We start from the raw sequence: 19,486 nt of genomic DNA, 5'->3' as shown, positions 1-19,486 counted from the left end.
AGCCCCATTGGCTGGAAAGAAAGGCAGAGGCGGGGAGTGCCCTGAATATTTCTCTCTTCCACACACAATAAGACAGGCAGCCAGCATGCACTGCCTGACAGCGAGACTGGTGCTTGCAGTTTGAAAATAGTTCCTGCTCCGCAGCAGCCACTTGGGCATTTTGTGATCGCATCTCTTTAATGGAAAGCAACAAAAAAGCCTTGCAGCATCCCAGAGAACTAAACAGGAACTGACCATATGGGAGAATCTGATGCCAACATAGAGACTGTTGGGACTCTGTGACATAGATCACCAAGGTAAATGTGATGATCAGAAACTGTGTCTGTAAGGGTGTAAACCATTTCTTCTGAGTCTGAAATCTTATTTTTTTCACAGTAGTGAAAGTGTTCTGAACTGCTGCCAACCTCGGTCCTAGCTTATTTTTCTTCTTCTTTTTTTTGTTACAAGCTGAAAAGCCAAAGAAGGTTTTCAGAGGAATGCAAAAGGGACAGGAGTTTTAAAAGCAGGAAGCCAAAAGGGATCACCACAAGATGAATTTCACCCAGCATCGTGGGACACTCCAGCCTCTCCATTTCTGGAACCACAGCTACAGACTGCATGGAGGAGCCAGCGAGCCCAATGCAAAGGTCCACTCCTCAGGAGGCTGCTACGAGCAACTCTTTGTATCCCCTGAAGTATTTGTGACTCTGGGCATCATCAGCTTGCTGGAGAATGTCCTGGTCATTGTGGCCATAGCCAAGAACAAGAACCTCCATTCACCCATGTACTTCTTCATCTGTAGCTTGGCAGTGGCTGACATGCTAGTGAGTGTGTCTAATGGATCAGAAACCATTGTCATCACGCTGCTGAACAATACAGACACAGATGCACAGAGCTTTACCATAAACATTGACAATGTCATCGACTCAGTCATTTGCAGTTCCTTGCTTGCCTCAATTTGCAGCCTTCTCTCAATAGCAGTGGACAGGTACTTTACTATCTTTTACGCCCTCCAGTATCATAATATCATGACAGTGAAGCGTGTAGGGGTTATCATCACGTGCATCTGGGCTGCTTGCACAGTCTCGGGCATTTTGTTCATCATTTACTCTGACAGCAGTGTTGTCATCATCTGCCTAATCAGCATGTTCTTCACTATGCTCATTCTCATGGCATCCCTCTATGTCCACATGTTTATGATGGCTCGTATGCACATTAAAAAGATTGCTGTTCTTCCAGGGACTGGCCCTGTTCGCCAAGGGGCCAACATGAAAGGTGCCATCACTCTCACCATCCTGATTGGAGTTTTTGTTGTGTGCTGGGCACCATTTTTCCTACACCTGATTTTCTACATCTCCTGCCCCTACAACCCTTACTGTGTATGCTTCATGTCCCACTTTAACTTCTACCTCATCCTCATCATGTGCAATTCCATCATTGATCCACTAATCTATGCATTCCGGAGTCAGGAGCTCAGGAAAACATTCAAGGAGATTATATGCTGCTGTAGCCTTAGAGGGCTTTGTGATTTCCCTGGCAAATATTAAACCTAATAGATGGATATGTTACTGTATACACAACAGGCAGCACAGATTTTGAAGCCTTCAGATCCTCTTTCTAAGCAGAGTTTGGTTCAATCTTTGAGTGAGCTCCTCTTTCTGTCTCCCCCTCCACCCTCCAACCCCATTCTTGTGTCCCATTCACGTGGAATTCATATTTCTGCATAATGTTTATGATATCTATAGTTTGTAATTTATTTGGCTGGAAGAAGCAGTAGCATTTCATATCAGTTTGTAAGCAAGTAAATAAATGTAATGATGAATGTGAAATAGTAACAAACATGAGCAGCTGTATATTCCAACTGCTGACAAAATAAATATCTTGCCTGACTTACAGTGCATATTGGCTGATATTGTTCCTTATTTTGTTGAAGCAATTATATCTATCCATTACATTATATTCAGCTAAGAATAGGGCATATGTTTCTACATTAGTGGATTAAAGGTTCTCTGGAATTAGAAAGCAGATTTTTCGGGAAGGCTACTGAAACCAACAAATTGTATTTATTCGGTTTGAACTATTTTTGTTTTGCTTCACAGCATGAATTCTGTTTTTTGTTGCAGTTATTGCCCACAAGAAGATTTTTCAAACACTTGCTCCACAGCCAGCTGAATGCTTTGGCTTTGGGCTGGATTTATTTTCAAGCTGATGATTGCTGTGTATCTGCGAGTGCCTTTTTGCAAAATTTAAATTGCTCCCTGGAGCATCAGATAGTCCTGGATATATCTGCTAGACTGTCATCCAGGTAGACTAACTCCCTCCATTCGGCCATGAAACAGATACAATATTAACTTTGACAGTCCCAGCAGCAGTGCAAAAAATTTACAGAGAGATTTACCTGGGGAAGATAAAGAGGGAAGTTCAATTGGAACATTCAGTCCTTGTTCTGAGGTGCTGTGGGGAATAAGGACTCTGTGCTCCAGATGAAAATACATCCTTGTTGAAAACAAGCTGCCCTTTCTCTCTTTTGAAGTGTAGTGTTAGCAGAAGGGGTCCACTGCCAGGATCTTCACACAGGGGTGAAGGCAGGTGCCAGTTTGGTCTGAGCACCCAGCCCATGCTGTGGAGCACACGGGCTTTGGAGGGGCAAAGCTCTCACAGGGAATGAGTGCCTGCTGGTGAGTCTGGTCACCCATGCCCAGCATCTGCCTGAATTCAATTCACCTTTGCAGGCAGCTACTTGATGTGACCTCAGTTTCACCCTAAAATTCCACTCTCTCCACAGGTTGCTTTAAGGGCCTCGGATTCCTGGTGTTAGTACTTTGGAGGCATCTAAAGTATAAATGTGACTACACAGGATTCCATGAAGATGTCCCTTAATATCTTGACAATATCAGCTTCTATGTAAGGAAAAAAAAAAATTATATATTTACTTATTCCCAGAAAGTATAAAACATAGTGAAACTTGTAGAAGGTCTGGAAAGTTCTGATTTTAAAACTGAAAATTAAAACACCACTCAGGTTTTAATCCTGCATGTTTGCTTTTACCAAGATGAACAGTGAATTAATGAAAAACAGGATGACCAATCCTATTTATTTTCTTGGAAACAGGTTGTTCTCTCCAACTACTTGTTTCTTCATCAAACAAAAACCTAAAATGAAAAGTTATTCATAGAGACCAATGTTTGCTATCTCAGATTCTCCACACAGAAGCTATTTCAGTTGTGGGTAACTTTACAGGATATCATGAAACTATGACATTTGGTCCTCTGTTAAAGACCATGAAGGACTTAGGATGAGTCTCAGTGTTTTAAAATTCAACTATTTATAGGAAAAGCAAGAAAATAATTTGCATTTATTGACTTTGTGCATTGAAGTCCCTTGGTAGAACAACAGCACCAAAATCAGGTGTCCTACAGACTACTCTTGTGCTTGGGCCAATCCATGGACCATGCTGCTTGCAACACACCACTGTTGCCTTTTTTCGTCTTTAACAAATTGTATTTCCACAATTGCAGTGAGAACGGTATTGAAATATATGTACTACATTATCCTCTACTATTTTCTCTTGGAAGAAACTGTAAAGATTTCAGTAATGCCTGGTTCCATTGGGTAGAGAATAAAAAATGCCAAAGGAGGAGAATTAAAGCCCAAACAGAGAAAGAAATTAATATTCTACCAAAAAATCCAGTGGGCTTTACTAAAGGCCTTTTCTTCTCCCATAAGACATAATACAAAAATATTCAGGTATTAATGAAAGAAAATACTGATGCTAGTTTAAATAAGGCATAAATCCTACTTGATCTTTGCTTTGCCTCACTTGCTATAGCTGTTTTAGGACAGTAAATTATGACACTGGGGACTCCACCTTTTCATTTTGTATCTCATGGGTGCTGAGAGGGCACTGATGAAAGTGACCAAAGGGCAAGATACTACCTTAGGTGCTCTGAGCACCACTTTAAGAGTCTCTATTTCTCCCCTTCAGATGCACAAGGAGCAGATACCTCTGAATTCTGAAGAGGCTGTGCTTCAAAAGAACCCACTGTGTATCTCTTTTACGCTTATTTAGACTAACACTAGTCAAGTTGTGACACATGGGTCACAGTTGTGACCCCATTAGGCTCTAGATTTAATTTATAAATATAATTTTTAAAACTAATTCATTCTAGATCTTTAGCAGCTCTGAGCTGCTTAGAAGTACTTCTGTCTTTATTTCATAACGATAAATGTGTCTACATATTTTTAAAAGGAGTTTTTAATTAAAAAGGGCATTTTCATTTCATGGTACCATTTTGGAGTGTGCAATTCATTGAAATTGCTGAAACACTTGCTACATAGATAATTTTCCTTTTCCAAAATTGTCTCTTTCTTCTGAGTAGCTGAATCAGTTTGTCAGAACCATTGAAATTATTGTTGTGAAATAGAAATAAATTAATCTACCTTGTTGGAGAGTGGGAGGAGTGAAGGATTATTTTCCACAGTCAATTTTCTGGAGCTTTGTTCTTCTATTTAAAAATATTCCAAGAAAAGGTCATTTTTTTCTTTAAATGACTGGTGTTGTAATTGCTTTAGCAGTTAGCATTTTGGTCATGTTAGGTAATTGTAGTGGGCTGGCCCTGGCTGGATGCCAGGCACCCACCAAAACTGCTCTCTCATTCTCCTCTGCAGATGGACAGGGGAGAGAAAATATAATGAAGGGTTCATGAGCTGAGATAAGGACCAGGAGAGATTACTCATGAGTGATTTGTTCATGAGCAAAACAGACTCGAATTAGTGCATTAATTGAATTTATTACTAACAAAATCAGAGCAGGTTAATGAGAAGTAAAATGAGAAGTAAAAAAGCCCTTAAAAACACCTTCCTTCCCAGCTCTACCTTCTCCCCCCAGTGGCACAGGGAGACTGGGAATGGGGCTTATGGTCAGTTCATCACACTTGCTCCTTCCACTGCTCAGGGAGAGGAGTCCTTCCCCTGCAGCACCGTGGGGTCCCTCTCAGAGGAGACAGTTCTCCGTGAATTTCTCCAATGTGAGTCCATCCCACGGGCAGCAGTTCTTCCCAAACTGCTCCAGCATGGGTCACTGTCACACAGGAAGCAGTCCTTCAGGCACAGCCTGACCCCCATGGGCTCACGAGTTCCACCATCACACCTGCTCCAGAGTGGCTCCTCTCTCCAAAGGTGCACAGTCCCAGCAGGAATCTGCTCCAGCACAGGTTTCCCACAGGTTCAGAGCCCTCTCCTGGGCACCACCTGCTCTGGTGTGGGTCTCCTCCACGGGCTGCAGGTGGATCTCAGGTGCAGGGCTGGAACCCTCCTGTCCCTCCTTCTGCACTGACCTTGGTGTCTGCAGAGCTGTTCATCACACACGTTCTCACTCCTCTCTTTTCTGGATGCAATTAGATCTGTACAGTAACTTTTCTTCCTCTTAAATATGTTATCTCAGTAGAGATGCCATTGTTTCTCATTAGCTCAGCCTTGGCCAGCAGCAGGTCTGTCCTGGAGCCAGGTGGCATCAGCTCTGCCAGACCTGGAGGAAGCTTCTGGCAGTTTCTACAGAAGCACTCTATGCAAACCCAATACAGCCACAATGGCGTGTTCCTCTGCAACAAGGAAATGGTTTTGCCTCACTTTACAGGTGTAAGGATTTACATTTTCACCTCTGCTGAAAAAGAGACAGTCTAATGGATTTATTCATCCTCCCTAGAATGAAGTCTTTTCCAGACCTAGAAACTGATGGTACTGTTCTCCACATTTTCCCAATAAGTGACTTTAACATTGCACACAAAACATTTGAAGGAAATGTCTCACTTCCTCATCAGGCACATTTCTTTAGCTTCAAAGTAGTTTTAGAACAAGGCAAAAGACTCTGAAAAGCACTTAAAGGCTGTAGTTGGTCTCAGTACAGCAGATTTTGAATGATGACCCAAAATCTCTTTTACACTTGAAACATGCTGTTATCTGGAAGCAAGGATAAATGCTCTGTTATATTCACATTATTAAATGTGCAGCAATGCCTTCAGCTATGTCTTTAACAGATTTGTGCTGTACATGTTATTAATATAATCCTAAAATTACTCAATTTCTGTAAAACTGATCCTGTTATGCTGTGTGGTTTTTTGGGGCCTCCTTCATCCTCAAACCTAATTCTGGTGAAGAATTTTGATGTTATTTAGAATACACTGTTGGTTACAGGCTTACATAAGAATTGCAGTCTCCCACCAGAAGGAACTCTCAGAAAATGTACTCTCGGGCATGAAATCTTCCTTGTTCATCCAGAAATTACCTTAGATTTTAAATTAATATCCTTATTCCTTTCATCATATCTCAAGTATCCTAATTTTTTCCCTTTGGATAAAACACCATTCTCATTTACTAAAAAAAGACTTCACATGTCATAGGAACCCTTAACTATTTCTGGAGATGTTCATTGTCATATAAGCCAGGTTATGAATTGCCCCTTCTTGGCTTTTTTTTCCCTTTTTTACCCAATGGCTCTATTTTCCTGGATGTTTTCCATATTTTTGCTCACTTTGTGCATTTACAAAGACATTTTCAGATCAGCCCTTCAAGTTTTTAATGTACAAGTATTAATCTGTTCTGCTTTTACTGGTTTTGCTCCTTTGCAAATAGTGTTAATTTATTTCAGTTATTAGCCTTCATGCTTGGTCTGTTTCTGGATTTGTGTATTTCTACACTGCCATCAATCTGAGTACTCCAACTAATGCCCTGCCTGCATGATGGGGTTGACTTTTCTCAAGGGCAAAACCTCACTCAGTTGCTTGCTCATGTCCCATGGGGGGGATGAGGGGAGAAAACAGGAAGAACAGCAATGAGAAATCCCATGGGTCTGGATGAAAACAGGATTATCACTCATCTATCACCATCACAGACAAAACAGGCTTGATTTGGGAATAATGAACTTAATTTATGAAAAATCAAAATATTTGCTTAGTGATTCATCTAGTGGGAAAAAATACAAACACTAAAATAACACCATTCTTCCTCAGTGCTTTTCTCAGCTACAGCCTCACTCCTTTACTCTCAACTCCTCCCCCTGAGCAGTGCAGGGAGATGGAGAATGGGGGGCTGTGGCCAGCGACCATCAGCTCCTCTATCCATGCTCAGCCATGCCCTGTGCTGGGGCAGCTGGAGCTGCAGGAATTGGCTGTGTCAGGCTCAGGGCAGCCCCAGTGCTGCCACCACCACTGGGGCACCTGTGCAGGGCACAACATGGCAGGGGACAGCACCATCATCATATCAGGTGGAGTCCCATTGCTCTGCACATCTTAGTTACATTTCAGAGAAAATTGCTCACCTAAATCATATGCCTCTTTCATGTCCATAGTGTCTCTTTTGTGTTTTGCTTCTTTTCCCCTGAGATGAACTAATTGGTACAAAATGCTCCCTTCTTGGGCTCTTTCCTTCTGAAGAGCTCTCATTGTAGAGTTTCAAAATCTCTTATTAGCTTCTCAATTAATGTCTTTGAACATTGCACTGTTGAACCCTATCTTATTTCTATTATCTCCATCCTCAAAGCCGTGCACTTTTCCTAACAGATCCTCGGGTAGTCCTTTATGTGGAAATGGCAGCCAGACCTGTCCCTCCGAGATCTGTGCCTGGCACAACCCTCTGGACTCAGCCCTGCAGGACTGCAGATGAGGCTGCAGACCCCCTGGGCTCCATTGTAAACCTTGCTTATGTTGCGCCACGCACTGACGAAAAATCATTCACACAGAATTCCAGGTGGCCAAAAGAAAACCGAAAACCATGTAGGTGTGCAATTTGCTGTACTTCAATGTTTTTGAAACAAACATGCAACAGCTTATTAGAGCTTTATTCTTTGTAAAAGGCAGTGGGTGAGTAAAGAATAGAATTCCAAATATGTTTGGAGCCACTACCAGAAGAGAATAAATAAAACACTTCATTCCTGAAATAATCTACAGCAACCATTTTGAATTGGAGAGGAATTAAAACATATTATGAACATAATATTTGCTCTAAAAATATCTTCTCTTGCCACAACATCTCTGTGAAGTTCTGAGATTTCTTCTTATGCAAGCTCAGGTCACGCAGAGTTCAACATACATTCCTCAAGTACATCAGAAAAAACACTCAGAGAGTTCTCTAAAGCTGTATTCAGTACAGTCTGATAGCTGATTTATGAAAAAAAATGTCAAATTTTATTTTCTGCTGGAAAGGGAAAACAAAAGATGTCTGAATATAAAAAAAACAAAACCAAAACCAAACCAAACCAAACCAAACAAACAAACGAAAAATAAATTAAAAAAAAAACCAAACAAAATGCAAAATGCAAAACATTAAATTGCTACCATTGAGTTAATCACTGTTAACACTCTCCCAATTTAGTCCTTTCCAAGTGAGTCTGAAAGCTTTCTGGAAAGCAGGAACTATGCAGATATCTCTCCAGAGATTTAACTGCCTGTGCACTAACCTGCCAAGTACTGACTGACTCAAGGGCTTTTAGATTAAAGCATTGAAAGTCGTCTTACAGTGTACACCATACATTGTCACTGATGCTTCAAATTATCTGAATACACAACCACAGTATTATCTGAATAAGCAACCACAGTAAGGCTGGAAAAAAATCCTGGCTGTGCATGAAGACAAATGCAAATAATGCAGATTGTATAAAAACAAATCTTCATTTATTATCCTAAAGATTTGCTGGGAAGATGAGGTGAATGTTATTGCTTTCCTATTATTATAATGTTCAGCTTCACCCAAGGAAATACAGTGCTCAAAATAATACAGACAAACCTAATTACCCCTCTAAGACAAGAGCTGTGCTTCTTTTTGAGAATTGCCTCCAGATCAAATAGAATGTTATTCTATGCAATATTAAAGATATTGCTTACTGCTTAAGGGTAGAAATTCCCCTTATTTGTGTACAGTGTACCAGTGCACACCAGTGCCACTCAGTTTAGTGATTATTTATCACCAAATGGCTGTCCAAGGCAAAGGACTGAGGTGGTGAATCTCCTGAGAGGTCAGCTGAAGCAAGACATGAACCATTTCCTTTTTTTTTTTTTTTTCTCCAAACTTCATTCAGACCTGAGAATATCCAATACCCAAGATTTGGGCATTTCAAGGGAGATTAAACTATGGATTTGGATGGTAAATTCTGTTCTAGCCTTAGCATGAAGAATCTATATCATTCCTTCAGGAAAGCGCATGTGTCCTTAGAGGAATCAGGTGGCCCCAGCTGTTCTCTTCCTTGAAAGCAATGGATAGCACTTGTCTGGCTAAGGAGAGATGGGGCATTGGTAAAAACTCAGAGTGTCAAGGTGTGACTAAAGGGTTTGCCAATTTTAAATATTTAATTTTCTTTAGAGATAGTATCTAGGAGTAAAGACAATGCAGGCTCAAAACTTAAAACAAAAGTACAAGAAGATATTTATTAATAACACAAGAAAAAATTATTCAGAATAAGATTCCTAGATTATTCCCTCCTCCCTTCATTACACATTTTTTACCAACCACATACAGAGAACACTTTAGTCAGTTATCCACTCAAATAATCATTTCAGTTCACTTAAGAGAGAAAAGTTCCTTTTTCTGCTTTAGACTTAGGGGGTGTCTTCATCTTCACAGTCTGCATTCGCCAGGGACCTACAGAACAATGAATTTTCCTCTCATTCCCCACAGTCTTTCCAGAGCCATGTTATGGGTTACGATGCATACATGGGGTACTACTTTTAAAGGCAGGCTGCTGAAAAACAAAATCCTCTTCATCTCCTTCTCTATCAAATATCTCTGTTCATATTCCAGTCCCAAAACAGAGAGCTCAATTTCCTGAGGCAAGGAAAGTCATCATCTCAAGCACCCATGCTCCCCAAGTATATTTCACAGTTTAAAGCAATTTTAGTGAAGTCACAATCCCCTCATAGCCCCACAAACAAAGGTTTTCAGCTACTTATCAATTGCATCTTTTCAATGTCTTCCCATCAGGAACTTTATCTTCATTCCGTCGACTTCTGTGGACTCCATGCTTTATTCCTTTTCATAAAGGGGATTCAGGAGATAGAGAATCTTATCCAGGCATTAAGAAGTTAAAATTGTATCCAGATGGTTAAGAAGAAAACACGCGGCCGGTGCTGGGGGCGCCATGAGGCCGGTGCCGGGGGGGGGGGTGAAAGGGGCCGTGTGGTCGGTGCCGGGGGTCCATGCGGCCCCGCTGATCCAAGTCGGGGCTGGACTGAGGGCTCCCTGCAGAACCGGTGCTGGGATGGGGTGCCGAGTTGGGCCCCAGACTGAGCCCGGAGCCGGGCCGGGGCCCGGCCGGAGCACCCCGCTCCTCCGGAGGCCCGAAGCCGAAAGACCCACCAGAACTTCATTTACTGTGATTTGTGAAAGCAAAATAACTTTTCATTGGTTTCCCGAGCTGTCCATCACCAAATCTCTCTGATTGGTGCCAGCAGCCCATGGGAGAAGCCTCGGGAAACAGGACAGCCCCCTCCATTCCTGGACCACATGGAGCTTTCCCTGAGGGGAAGCCAACCCTCCCCACAAGCACGTGAAACCAACACGCAGAGGTAAGAGGTAAGATCTGAGCCAACTAGCTGGATTTAGGTTCAGGTTATTCCCTAAAGATCGCTTTATGCTCTTACAGACATTGAAAGGGACCATGTCTTACATATATCTTTGTACCACCTTCAGAACTACTGTTCCAGTAAGAGGTTTGTCGATAATAAGACCCACACTAAAATAAATGGAGTATGGAACATTATACATGCTGTGCATGTCATAAAATATATGTATTTTTAGCCAGATATTGCCTAAGTTTTAAGAAGGCTTTACCTACTTTTGATAACCAGCCATAGAGAACTAAGTATCTCTGATTTTGGATGCCACAAAGTTCAGAGCCTTTGAGCATCAAAATATCTTGAATGCTCAAATATCCTTTGAGTATTCAAATATTGTGGTCACTTTACAAAACCTTGGTCACTTCTGCAACATGCAGTGCCTTAGTTATCAAACATAGAATTATAAACAGGATACCATCTGATCTATTCCCAGCTTTGAAGATTCTTTTCATCTCAAAAGTTTTAGTTCAGAAATAAATGTTATGATGGTCTGCATAGAACCAAAATGTTCATGGTGCTTTACACCACATAATTTGGCTCTATGTAGATATTGAAAAATATTAGCATGGACACTAATGAGATGAGTTCATTTCTCCCTTCAAATAATTTTTTGATTTGTCTGTGGTAGTAAAATCAATGAAGTGAATAAGCTGCTGTCTTGTTAATGAAATTTAGATAGAAAGAGGCTTTTTGAGGCAGAGTGTAGGATGCTGTTTTACTTTTAATGAAACAAATGAGGTTTTCTGATGAAAAAGCTAATGGAATCCTGAGCTGCATCAAAAGCAGCATGGCCAGCAGGTGTTTCTACTCCTTTACCCCACTCTGGTGAAGCCCCTCTGCAGTGCTGAATCCAGCCCAGAGATCCCCAGCATGGGAATGACATGGACCTGCTGGAGCAAGTCCAGAGGAGATAACAAAGATAATTAGAAAAATAGAACTTTTCTGCTGTGAGGAAAGGACGAAAGAATTGGATTTGTTCTGCCTGGAAAGAGAAGGCTTTGGGGTTACATGGTTCTGGCCCTCTGGTACCTGAAGGGAGCCTATAAAGAAGGTGGAGAAGGACTTTTTACAAGGGTATGTAGTGACAGGACTGGGGTGATGACTTTAAACTGAAAGAGAGTGGGTTTAGGCTAGATATTACAAGGAAATGCTTTATTAAGAGAGTTGTGAGACACAGGAAGAAGTTGCCCCAAGAAGTTGTGGATACCCCATTTCTGGAAGTGTTCAAGGCCAAACTGGATGGAGCTCTGAGCAACTTTGTCCAGCAGGAGAATGTCCCACTCCATGGCATAAGGATTGGAGCTAGACAGTTTTAAAGGTCCCTTCTGACACAAACCATGATTTTATGACTCTCTGATTTATCTCCTTTCTAACTAGGATAACATACATGTCCTCTCTCAAGCTGACTTCTACTCCAGATGAGCTTTCACTTCAATGAAATAGTTAATAACTGTGGAAGTGATGAGCTTTCATATTTTCCTAATTCTGTATGGCAATAGTATATAACTCTGAACTTCATATAAAGTATTAGCAAGTTCACAGTTTTGTTAGACAAAACAATCCTTTTCCAGCCTGAGAACCAAGGACACCGCTGCAGCTTCAGGCCCAGAAAGTGTAAACAACAGGGAATTGAGGAGAGTAATCTGGGAAGATGGGACTGCATAACCTGAAGCTGTAATTGGACAATTAACCCCAATATTGACCAAAACTTATAAAAGTGTGAAAATATGTGACCCAGGGTCCATCTTGGGCGTAGCCTCAGCCAGGCTCTTGTACTGCCCAAGGTGTATCCTTTGAAGGCCTTTTAATAAATACCTACTTTATTCCTTTAATACTGTCTAGCTTCTGTTCCAGGTAGCCTCTAAAGGCATTAGAAGTAGTAGTAGTTTTCACATGCTAGAAATGTTAAAGCTGTAAGTGTTTGCTTATTTTATCTGCATTATCACTGGGCATTTTAGTTTGCAACCACAAAGATGCTTTGGGAAGAGCTATCACTTCAAATTTCTGTATTTTAACACTTGTCAGCATATACACCTGTCACATACATAATTAAATTGTTTTGATGTTTCACCAATCATGGAGCTTGAGCTCAAACATGGAAGGTTCACTTGTCATTTTCATCCATCTTTTGCTTCAATCTTGTGATTGCTGTTCAAATATTGGGAGACTCAGGAGATAAAGACATAGGTGCTTAATGGAAAACTTTATTCTAAAAATTACAATTTTTAAGTGTCATTTAGAAGGATGTTCTGAGCTCAGGAAATTCCAAAGAGAGATGCTCAGTGTCCAAGTTTAGGTACAGCCCTTCTCCCCACCCCTCCCCCATGATATTGTGTATATTTTGACAGCAGGTGAGCCAGCCAGTGCCTTGTGAAACACTGTGAAAATGTGTCTTCATAAGGCCTTAGTTTTCCTGCAGGATATGGCAAGAAGAGGTAAAATACATTCACAACCTTTCTTACCTTCCTGTGTGGCTTCAAGAATTAACAAAAAAATTTTCTTGTGGAAACATATAATTTACTACAAAATCATTAAGTCCTTATTTAAGTCAGAGGAGCTCTGAGTCCTTCTTGCACTATATTTCTTTCCTTCTGAGATTTAGTTTCTTAACCTGAATATTGTAATCATCATATTTTCTTATCGTCATCCCCCTAAATAATATCAGTGAAATTTCCTGATTGACTGTATATGCTGCCTGATGAAGGAACTCAAAATGCAGCCAGAAGTTATGATGTCTGTTTGGCATCCCTCTTTTCTGTTGCAGTGCCTTCACCGACAACTAGAAAACTGTAACAGCTGTAAACATTCATTTCCTAATGATGACAACAGGGGCAAGACAAGACATTTGTATATGTTCTTTCATTAATTTTCTGGCTTAAAGGCATCAAACATCCCCTTGTGATACAGTTGATATAGCCTCTGTTTTAACAAAGGGCCAGCCTCAAGAAGATTGGATGCAATTTAGGTTAAAAACAAACTAAACTCATCAGAATAATATTGCTTCTGTTAATCTGACAGCTATTTAGGCTCACAGTGAGCTGCTAGCTGTACAGTAAGCTCTGACCTGGTGGTTCCAACTTCAGTGTACAGTACTACTTGCTGTAGAGGTCATTTTTAAATTTAATTTCATGAAGGAACATATGAAGGCAATACAAGGAGGTAAAACTTGGCATATCTTTCAAAATACAGGCACTTTTTAAATTGTATTGCATGCTCGGACTGCAGAATGAAGGATCTGTGGTTTTGGCTTTTTTTTTTTTTAACAATCTTTTCCCTTTTATTAGCTCAAACTCTTAAAAGGCTTTAAATATCCTGGATACTTCTAAATTTAAAAATATAGAAATGGATATGAGAGAAACAATTTTGTAGATCAGGTAACTCCACCTTGAGATTCTTGAAATATTGAGTAGAAAGTATTTGTGCCTGATTAATCTTACCCTACAACTAATTTATCAATGTTTCACTCTGAGTTTTTGGGTATTCTGCAGCACTAATGTGAGTAACAGCATCAGTTCAGCGGTTAGAAGTAGTCTATAAATGCCAAATATTTTAATGCTAGATGTTAACTGCAGCATAAGATGCACCCTCAGGACAGGTGAATGTAAAAAGTTCTGGTTACTGAAGAATATCCAGGGAAGCAAGTCCAGTGCCTGACAGACAGGAGCAGAAGCTGCACTTTGACCTCAGACGTATAAAGCTTCTTAACTCAAAAATCCCTCCATCTAACTCTCCAACCAGAACACCTACTAAGAGAAAGACCAAACCAGACAAAACAAAAAAACAAACAAAATCAATCCTATCTGTCACATGTGTGCATTGATATGGTAAATTTTTGGCATGCTGTTTAAATGCTTTAATTCCTAAGATGTAGCATGCCGGAGGAAAGAAAGGATTCTTATATTCTCCGCTACCCCAGTTGTATTAAACTGCTGCATCTCTATACAAGTTCATAAAAAAACAGTAAATCTTTTGGCTGACAAGCATAGCTTCTTGGGTGACACCACCAGATTCTTTCATCCTTCCACTTGTGTTGCCCTCTCCAAGCTCTACATCTGCCAGAAAAGGAAAGCTGTAGCTAACACTGCAAAGACTGTGTTCTTTTGCCGTGCATCCTGACTCAAAAGAGAAAATTTCTAAAGCACAACTCTTGGTGATTGAGACAGCTGGAGACTGTTTTGTATGCCACAGACTCAGTGTTAGTTTAATAATGAGTTTTCAGTTCAGGGCAACGGTCAATTCCTTTTTCAATTACATCTCTGCAATTCAAATGAAATAATGAGAACCAGCAACATTTTTTTTAGCCAAGAAACTGATTTTTAAAATCAGTTTGAGAAATAAAATGTGTGAAATTGTTTTCTTTTTTTCACAGCCTTTACATAACTTGAGGAATAGCCTGGCTTTATAACAAATACTGCAAGAGACCATGCAGTCTCTCTCAAAAACGTGCTCCTTTTGTCAGTCTTAGCTGGGATCTCTAAATGACTGAAAGGAATTGCAGTTTCAGGATCCAGGTGATGAATGATTTTCACAGCTTCATGTCCTATAAAGTATAATACACAGAGCATTTGTCTGTGAAACTGGGGAGGTTTATCAGCTCCTGAAGGACTTTTCAGCTGTGCTTCCAGGCTATTACTGTGCTCCAGAGGTCACATAATGTTTCAACATTACCATTCCAAAGAGCATAAAATGAGCTTCTGAGCTTCCATTTATTGTTTCTCTGTAAAAGAAACATAGAGAAAATTTAGTTCCAAGGTGAATTTTAAGATTAAATGGCCTGAAATTAATAAGGATTTCAACTTTGGAAAGGGTTGATACCTAAATAAGTTGGACAATTAAGACATTATGAGGAATGTTATGGTAATCTCTTGTGCTAGAAACAGAGATTCAATTTAGAGAAATTTACTTAGAGTTTCCCGTTACGTAAGTACTGATATTTAACTGCTGCTGACTTTGATAGGCACCGACCACAGAACATCAGAAATAAGCAGAAAAGCATCCACTTTTCTACATACAGATAGTTTAATGATTGCTTCTAATGAGAGCCTGGCTTCTAATTACATTAACAAATGTACTTTGCTGAAATCTGCTCTCAAAGATAAATTTAAAATTGCATGAATCTCAGATTGTCCCAAAAGCACTGTCTGTGCTCATTGGTTTTGGGATGTTGAAGTCTTCAACAATTTTCAAGCATATTGGAGGTTTTCTTGTTTGATACTGACTTTCCACCCCACTCAACCCTAAGGGAATGAGTGTTCTGTAAAACTTTCCTAGTGCTACATCAAATTGGTTAAATGATCCCACAAAATTATGATGATCTCTTTCCAGTGATTTATCACTCCTTGTGTGCCACTTCCTTGTTTGTAAAACAAAATATAAAACAGATTCACTGTTCTGCATTTCTATTGAGAGCTTTATTTAATTTCATTTCACTTAAAAAGGAAATATTTGTTACACTAACTCCTAAATCCTGCAACCATATTGGATCCCAGTGTGCTTTACAGTGCCTTACAAAAGCATGATTGACAAACGCCATCTCAACTATTTCTAGAGTGAGTAATATCTAGATAATTTGGTGAAAGGGTCTATACATATATAAAAAATAGTTGTTATTAGTACTGAAGCAGCAGAAACTGGATTTCTTTGACATGTCATATGCTGCTGCAATAATTTCCCAGGAAATAAAAATAATTTCTCTAAAAGATATCTCACTCTCACCACTCCCTCTGTCTTTCAGAAATCTCTGCAATGTTTGGGGTGGGGGTGATTAAAGCATTGACAAGGAAACCCAAAGAACTTTTCTTTTTTCAAAGATAAGAATCAGAATGCTTCATTTTTTCATCTCATGGAAACTGATGAGAATGCAATACTAGTGAATGAGCAGTGGAAGCAGTAAAAATAATATGTATTTAGTGGTTATAAAACTCCTTGTGAAAGTCTTTGGTCCAGTTCTGGTCTCTGTTGCAGTTAGGAAATCTGAGCTGACTTTGGTCAAGTATGGATTTCACCTCTGACATTTAAATGTCACTGTTGTTCACAGTTGGTGGGAATACAGAAAGTGCATTATAAAATGAGAATAACCTTTGCACCAAGGGATGTAAACCTTGCAATACTCTCTGATGACATCTCATCATTTTTTTCTATCCCTGTTAATGTCAGAGTGACCGCTTGAAAGACCCCAAAGGTCAAGGTGCTATTTGCAAAATTTTCTACATGATCATAAAAATCAGATTCTAAACACTCCTCAGAAATCTCTGCCTTAGCCTTCCTTTATGTCTTTTTCTCCATGATTGATTTTTCCCCAATGAGCTGGACTGCATATTGACTGCATACTATTCTTTCCTCAGCAATTCTTCCTCTGGTTCTTTTCCCATCTTTCTGTTCATCCACCAGATGATTCCTTCCCTGGGAGGAGCTGAGCATGCTTAGCTGGAAGGCGAGGTTGGGTGGGCAGAGAACAGCACTGCAGCTTGGGAGCACATTTTACAGCCTCGGTGTGATGGAGAGAGGGGAGGGGTTTTGGCTGGGGGAAAGGGGGTTCACACATTTTCTCAGAGGTGCAGAGGGAATAACCCAAACCGTGCTGCGCTCAGGAAGGCACAGAAAAGTAGTGGTGACAGCGAGTCTGGGAAGAAGTAGAAGGGACTTTGTCACCAATTTTTTCACTTTCTCTAATGCACCTTGTGCAGCAGAGCTGTGCCAAAAGGTCGTTGTTGTGACAAAGCACTCTTTGAAGGTGTGATGAAGAACATAATCTTTAGACACTGGAAAGCTTTTTTCCAGGAGTTTCACATAAAGACAGGTGCAGATAGCATCACTTCAAAGCTCTGGCTAGCTCTTCACACAGTGCTGCCCACCACAGTCTGTTTTCTGCTACGTAAAGCCAAGTGTGGGGAAATTTTTTTCTCTTATGATTAACTTTTTTTATGGGTTCTTGAGGTTTAGTTGAAAAAGAAATATTTTCTATCAAAGTCTGTAAGCACATTAATGTTCTGCTTTTCCTGCCTCATCTGAGGCTTATCTGAAGTTTCTAGTGAAAGGATTTTCAGTGTTTGCGAGAAAAAAATGAAAAAAGGCATATTTTCCTTGTGAGATTAGAGAACAAAACATTATATATTGATTCAAAATTCAAAGCTGAATCTTTTGGCAGCACCGACGAATATGACTTATCACAAATGCAGCTTTTCTTTGGTCAGCTAGAATGTATTTTAACATAATTTCATTCATATTCTTATTTCAAACATGTGAATTGCTACATTTTGAATTGGTTTTCTATTAAGGGAATCCTGTGTTACACAAACTTTGCTATATAATTTAGAACCACTTCTAAAAAAGACCAGTTTTCTTATGAATGGGTTAAATTCCTGCTCTATTTGAATATGCTGACTTTACTAGGTTTAATTTGTATCTATCTCTGTACTGAAAAAAAAAGTTGGTTTTTTTCACTTGTAATATATCTTAGATAACAGAAAATCAATACTTAAGGAAAATAAATGCAATTCCTCGTGTCTCCTATAATAGCTTTATTTATTACTGTAAATAAAATGTAAATAATAGTAAATATTTAGAAGTTTTTTAGACAGGGAAAAAGCCTCACAGTGAAAATGTAACAGTCATTTAAGGCACTTCTCATTATGCTTTTAATGCACAACGAATTCATTGGAAATGCATAATTTTGGAGTATGCACAAGAACTAATAACGTGTAAGTGGTCAGTGAAATGTACTGCAAGAGAAAGCCTTCTGTGCTTTTTCTTGTGTTGCCATTGAATGAACTTTCCTGGCTTTGCTGCCTGATTAATGATGATTCTAAGTGTAGCTTATTAGGCTAGACTGTGGCAGAGGTGGAAACATCTGCCTGTGCAGAGAGGACATGGCCTGTCTTAAGTGTTGCAAAATGGACTTCCAGATCTCCAGTTTTCAAAAGAAAGGTCTGCAGTACCACTAAACTGCAGGTAAATGTGAACCAGAACAACACTTTGGCAGCAATACTAGGGAACTTAATAAGCAACTTATACTCTAGACAATTGTCTCTTAGAAGGAAATCTTTTGCTTATTGCAAACTGAATAATCTGAGATATTTAAACCAAAGAGATAATGAGGATTCAAAATCTTTAAATTGTACCCTGAATGTAGATACAGTTCTAGGTAGGTGAAATACAGCCCCAAATACTATTTCATTGTAATGACAACAATAACTGGTTTTATGTCGCTCAGATGGGAAAGCTCAGGTGTGTTAGTAGAGCTCAGGACTAGATACAAAAGTCTGTCCACATGCAATTGTGATTTTTGAGACTTGTGTGTTTGGATGCTAATTAATTTTTTTTAAATCTTGCTATGGGTACACTAGCATACTTCAGATATTTGGTATTTGGTTTATATTTGAAACAAAATTTACAAATAAAAGAAGTGGATATTGTTCATACTACTTGCACAAGGGAAAAATCAAGATGGAGTAGTGACATTTGAAATGCTTTTGAAAGATTTTAAGTTGAAGAAGATTTAGTCTTCCTAATCCAAATTCAGAATTTCATTGAAGCTCTTTTAGTGTTTTTTTCCTCTCATTTTGCTTTTTGCCTGGCAATCTCATCAGATCCTTCTACCCAGTGTTCATCGCACTTGTTATTATCTTGATCCTCCTCTCTGATCAAAGTTTCCCTGTCTATGACTTCCAAAAGTCTTTGTAAGTTATCTTTTGAGTGAATCTCACTACTGGTTCTCAAATCTGCAGACTGTCTGGGCAGCTGCTCTAAGTTTCATGCATGCTTTCTGAAGCTTCTCTGCATATGAAAAGGTTCTTCTTTCCAGTCCAAGGAGATTTATTATTTCATTTATTTTTGAAAAAAGAACAGCATGTAACAAAGTGACTGACAATTGAAGACTGGGGTGTTAAGCAGAGGAGGGGTTG

The 19,486-nt window shown here is 39.6% G+C and overlaps 1 protein-coding gene across 1 annotated transcript; it reads left to right on the top strand.

The window, feature by feature from the left end:
- Positions 1-466: 466 nt before the first annotated feature.
- On the top strand, positions 467-1,526 carry MC4R (melanocortin 4 receptor; the record flags this gene model as incomplete). The annotated part of the gene is made up of 1 exon (XM_079301611.1): positions 467-1,526. The coding sequence occupies exon 1, from the start codon at positions 531-533 to the stop codon at positions 1,524-1,526; it is 996 nt and encodes a 331-aa protein (XP_079157737.1). The 5' UTR covers positions 467-530.
- Positions 1,527-19,486: the final 17,960 nt, after the last annotated feature.

This window comes from Erithacus rubecula (assembly GCF_903797595.1).
Source record: "Erithacus rubecula genome assembly, chromosome: 3".
Lineage (NCBI taxonomy): Eukaryota > Metazoa > Chordata > Aves > Passeriformes > Muscicapidae > Erithacus > Erithacus rubecula.
The sequence above is the reverse complement of the archived record's forward strand: the minus strand, read 5'-3'. Positions and strand labels throughout refer to the sequence as shown.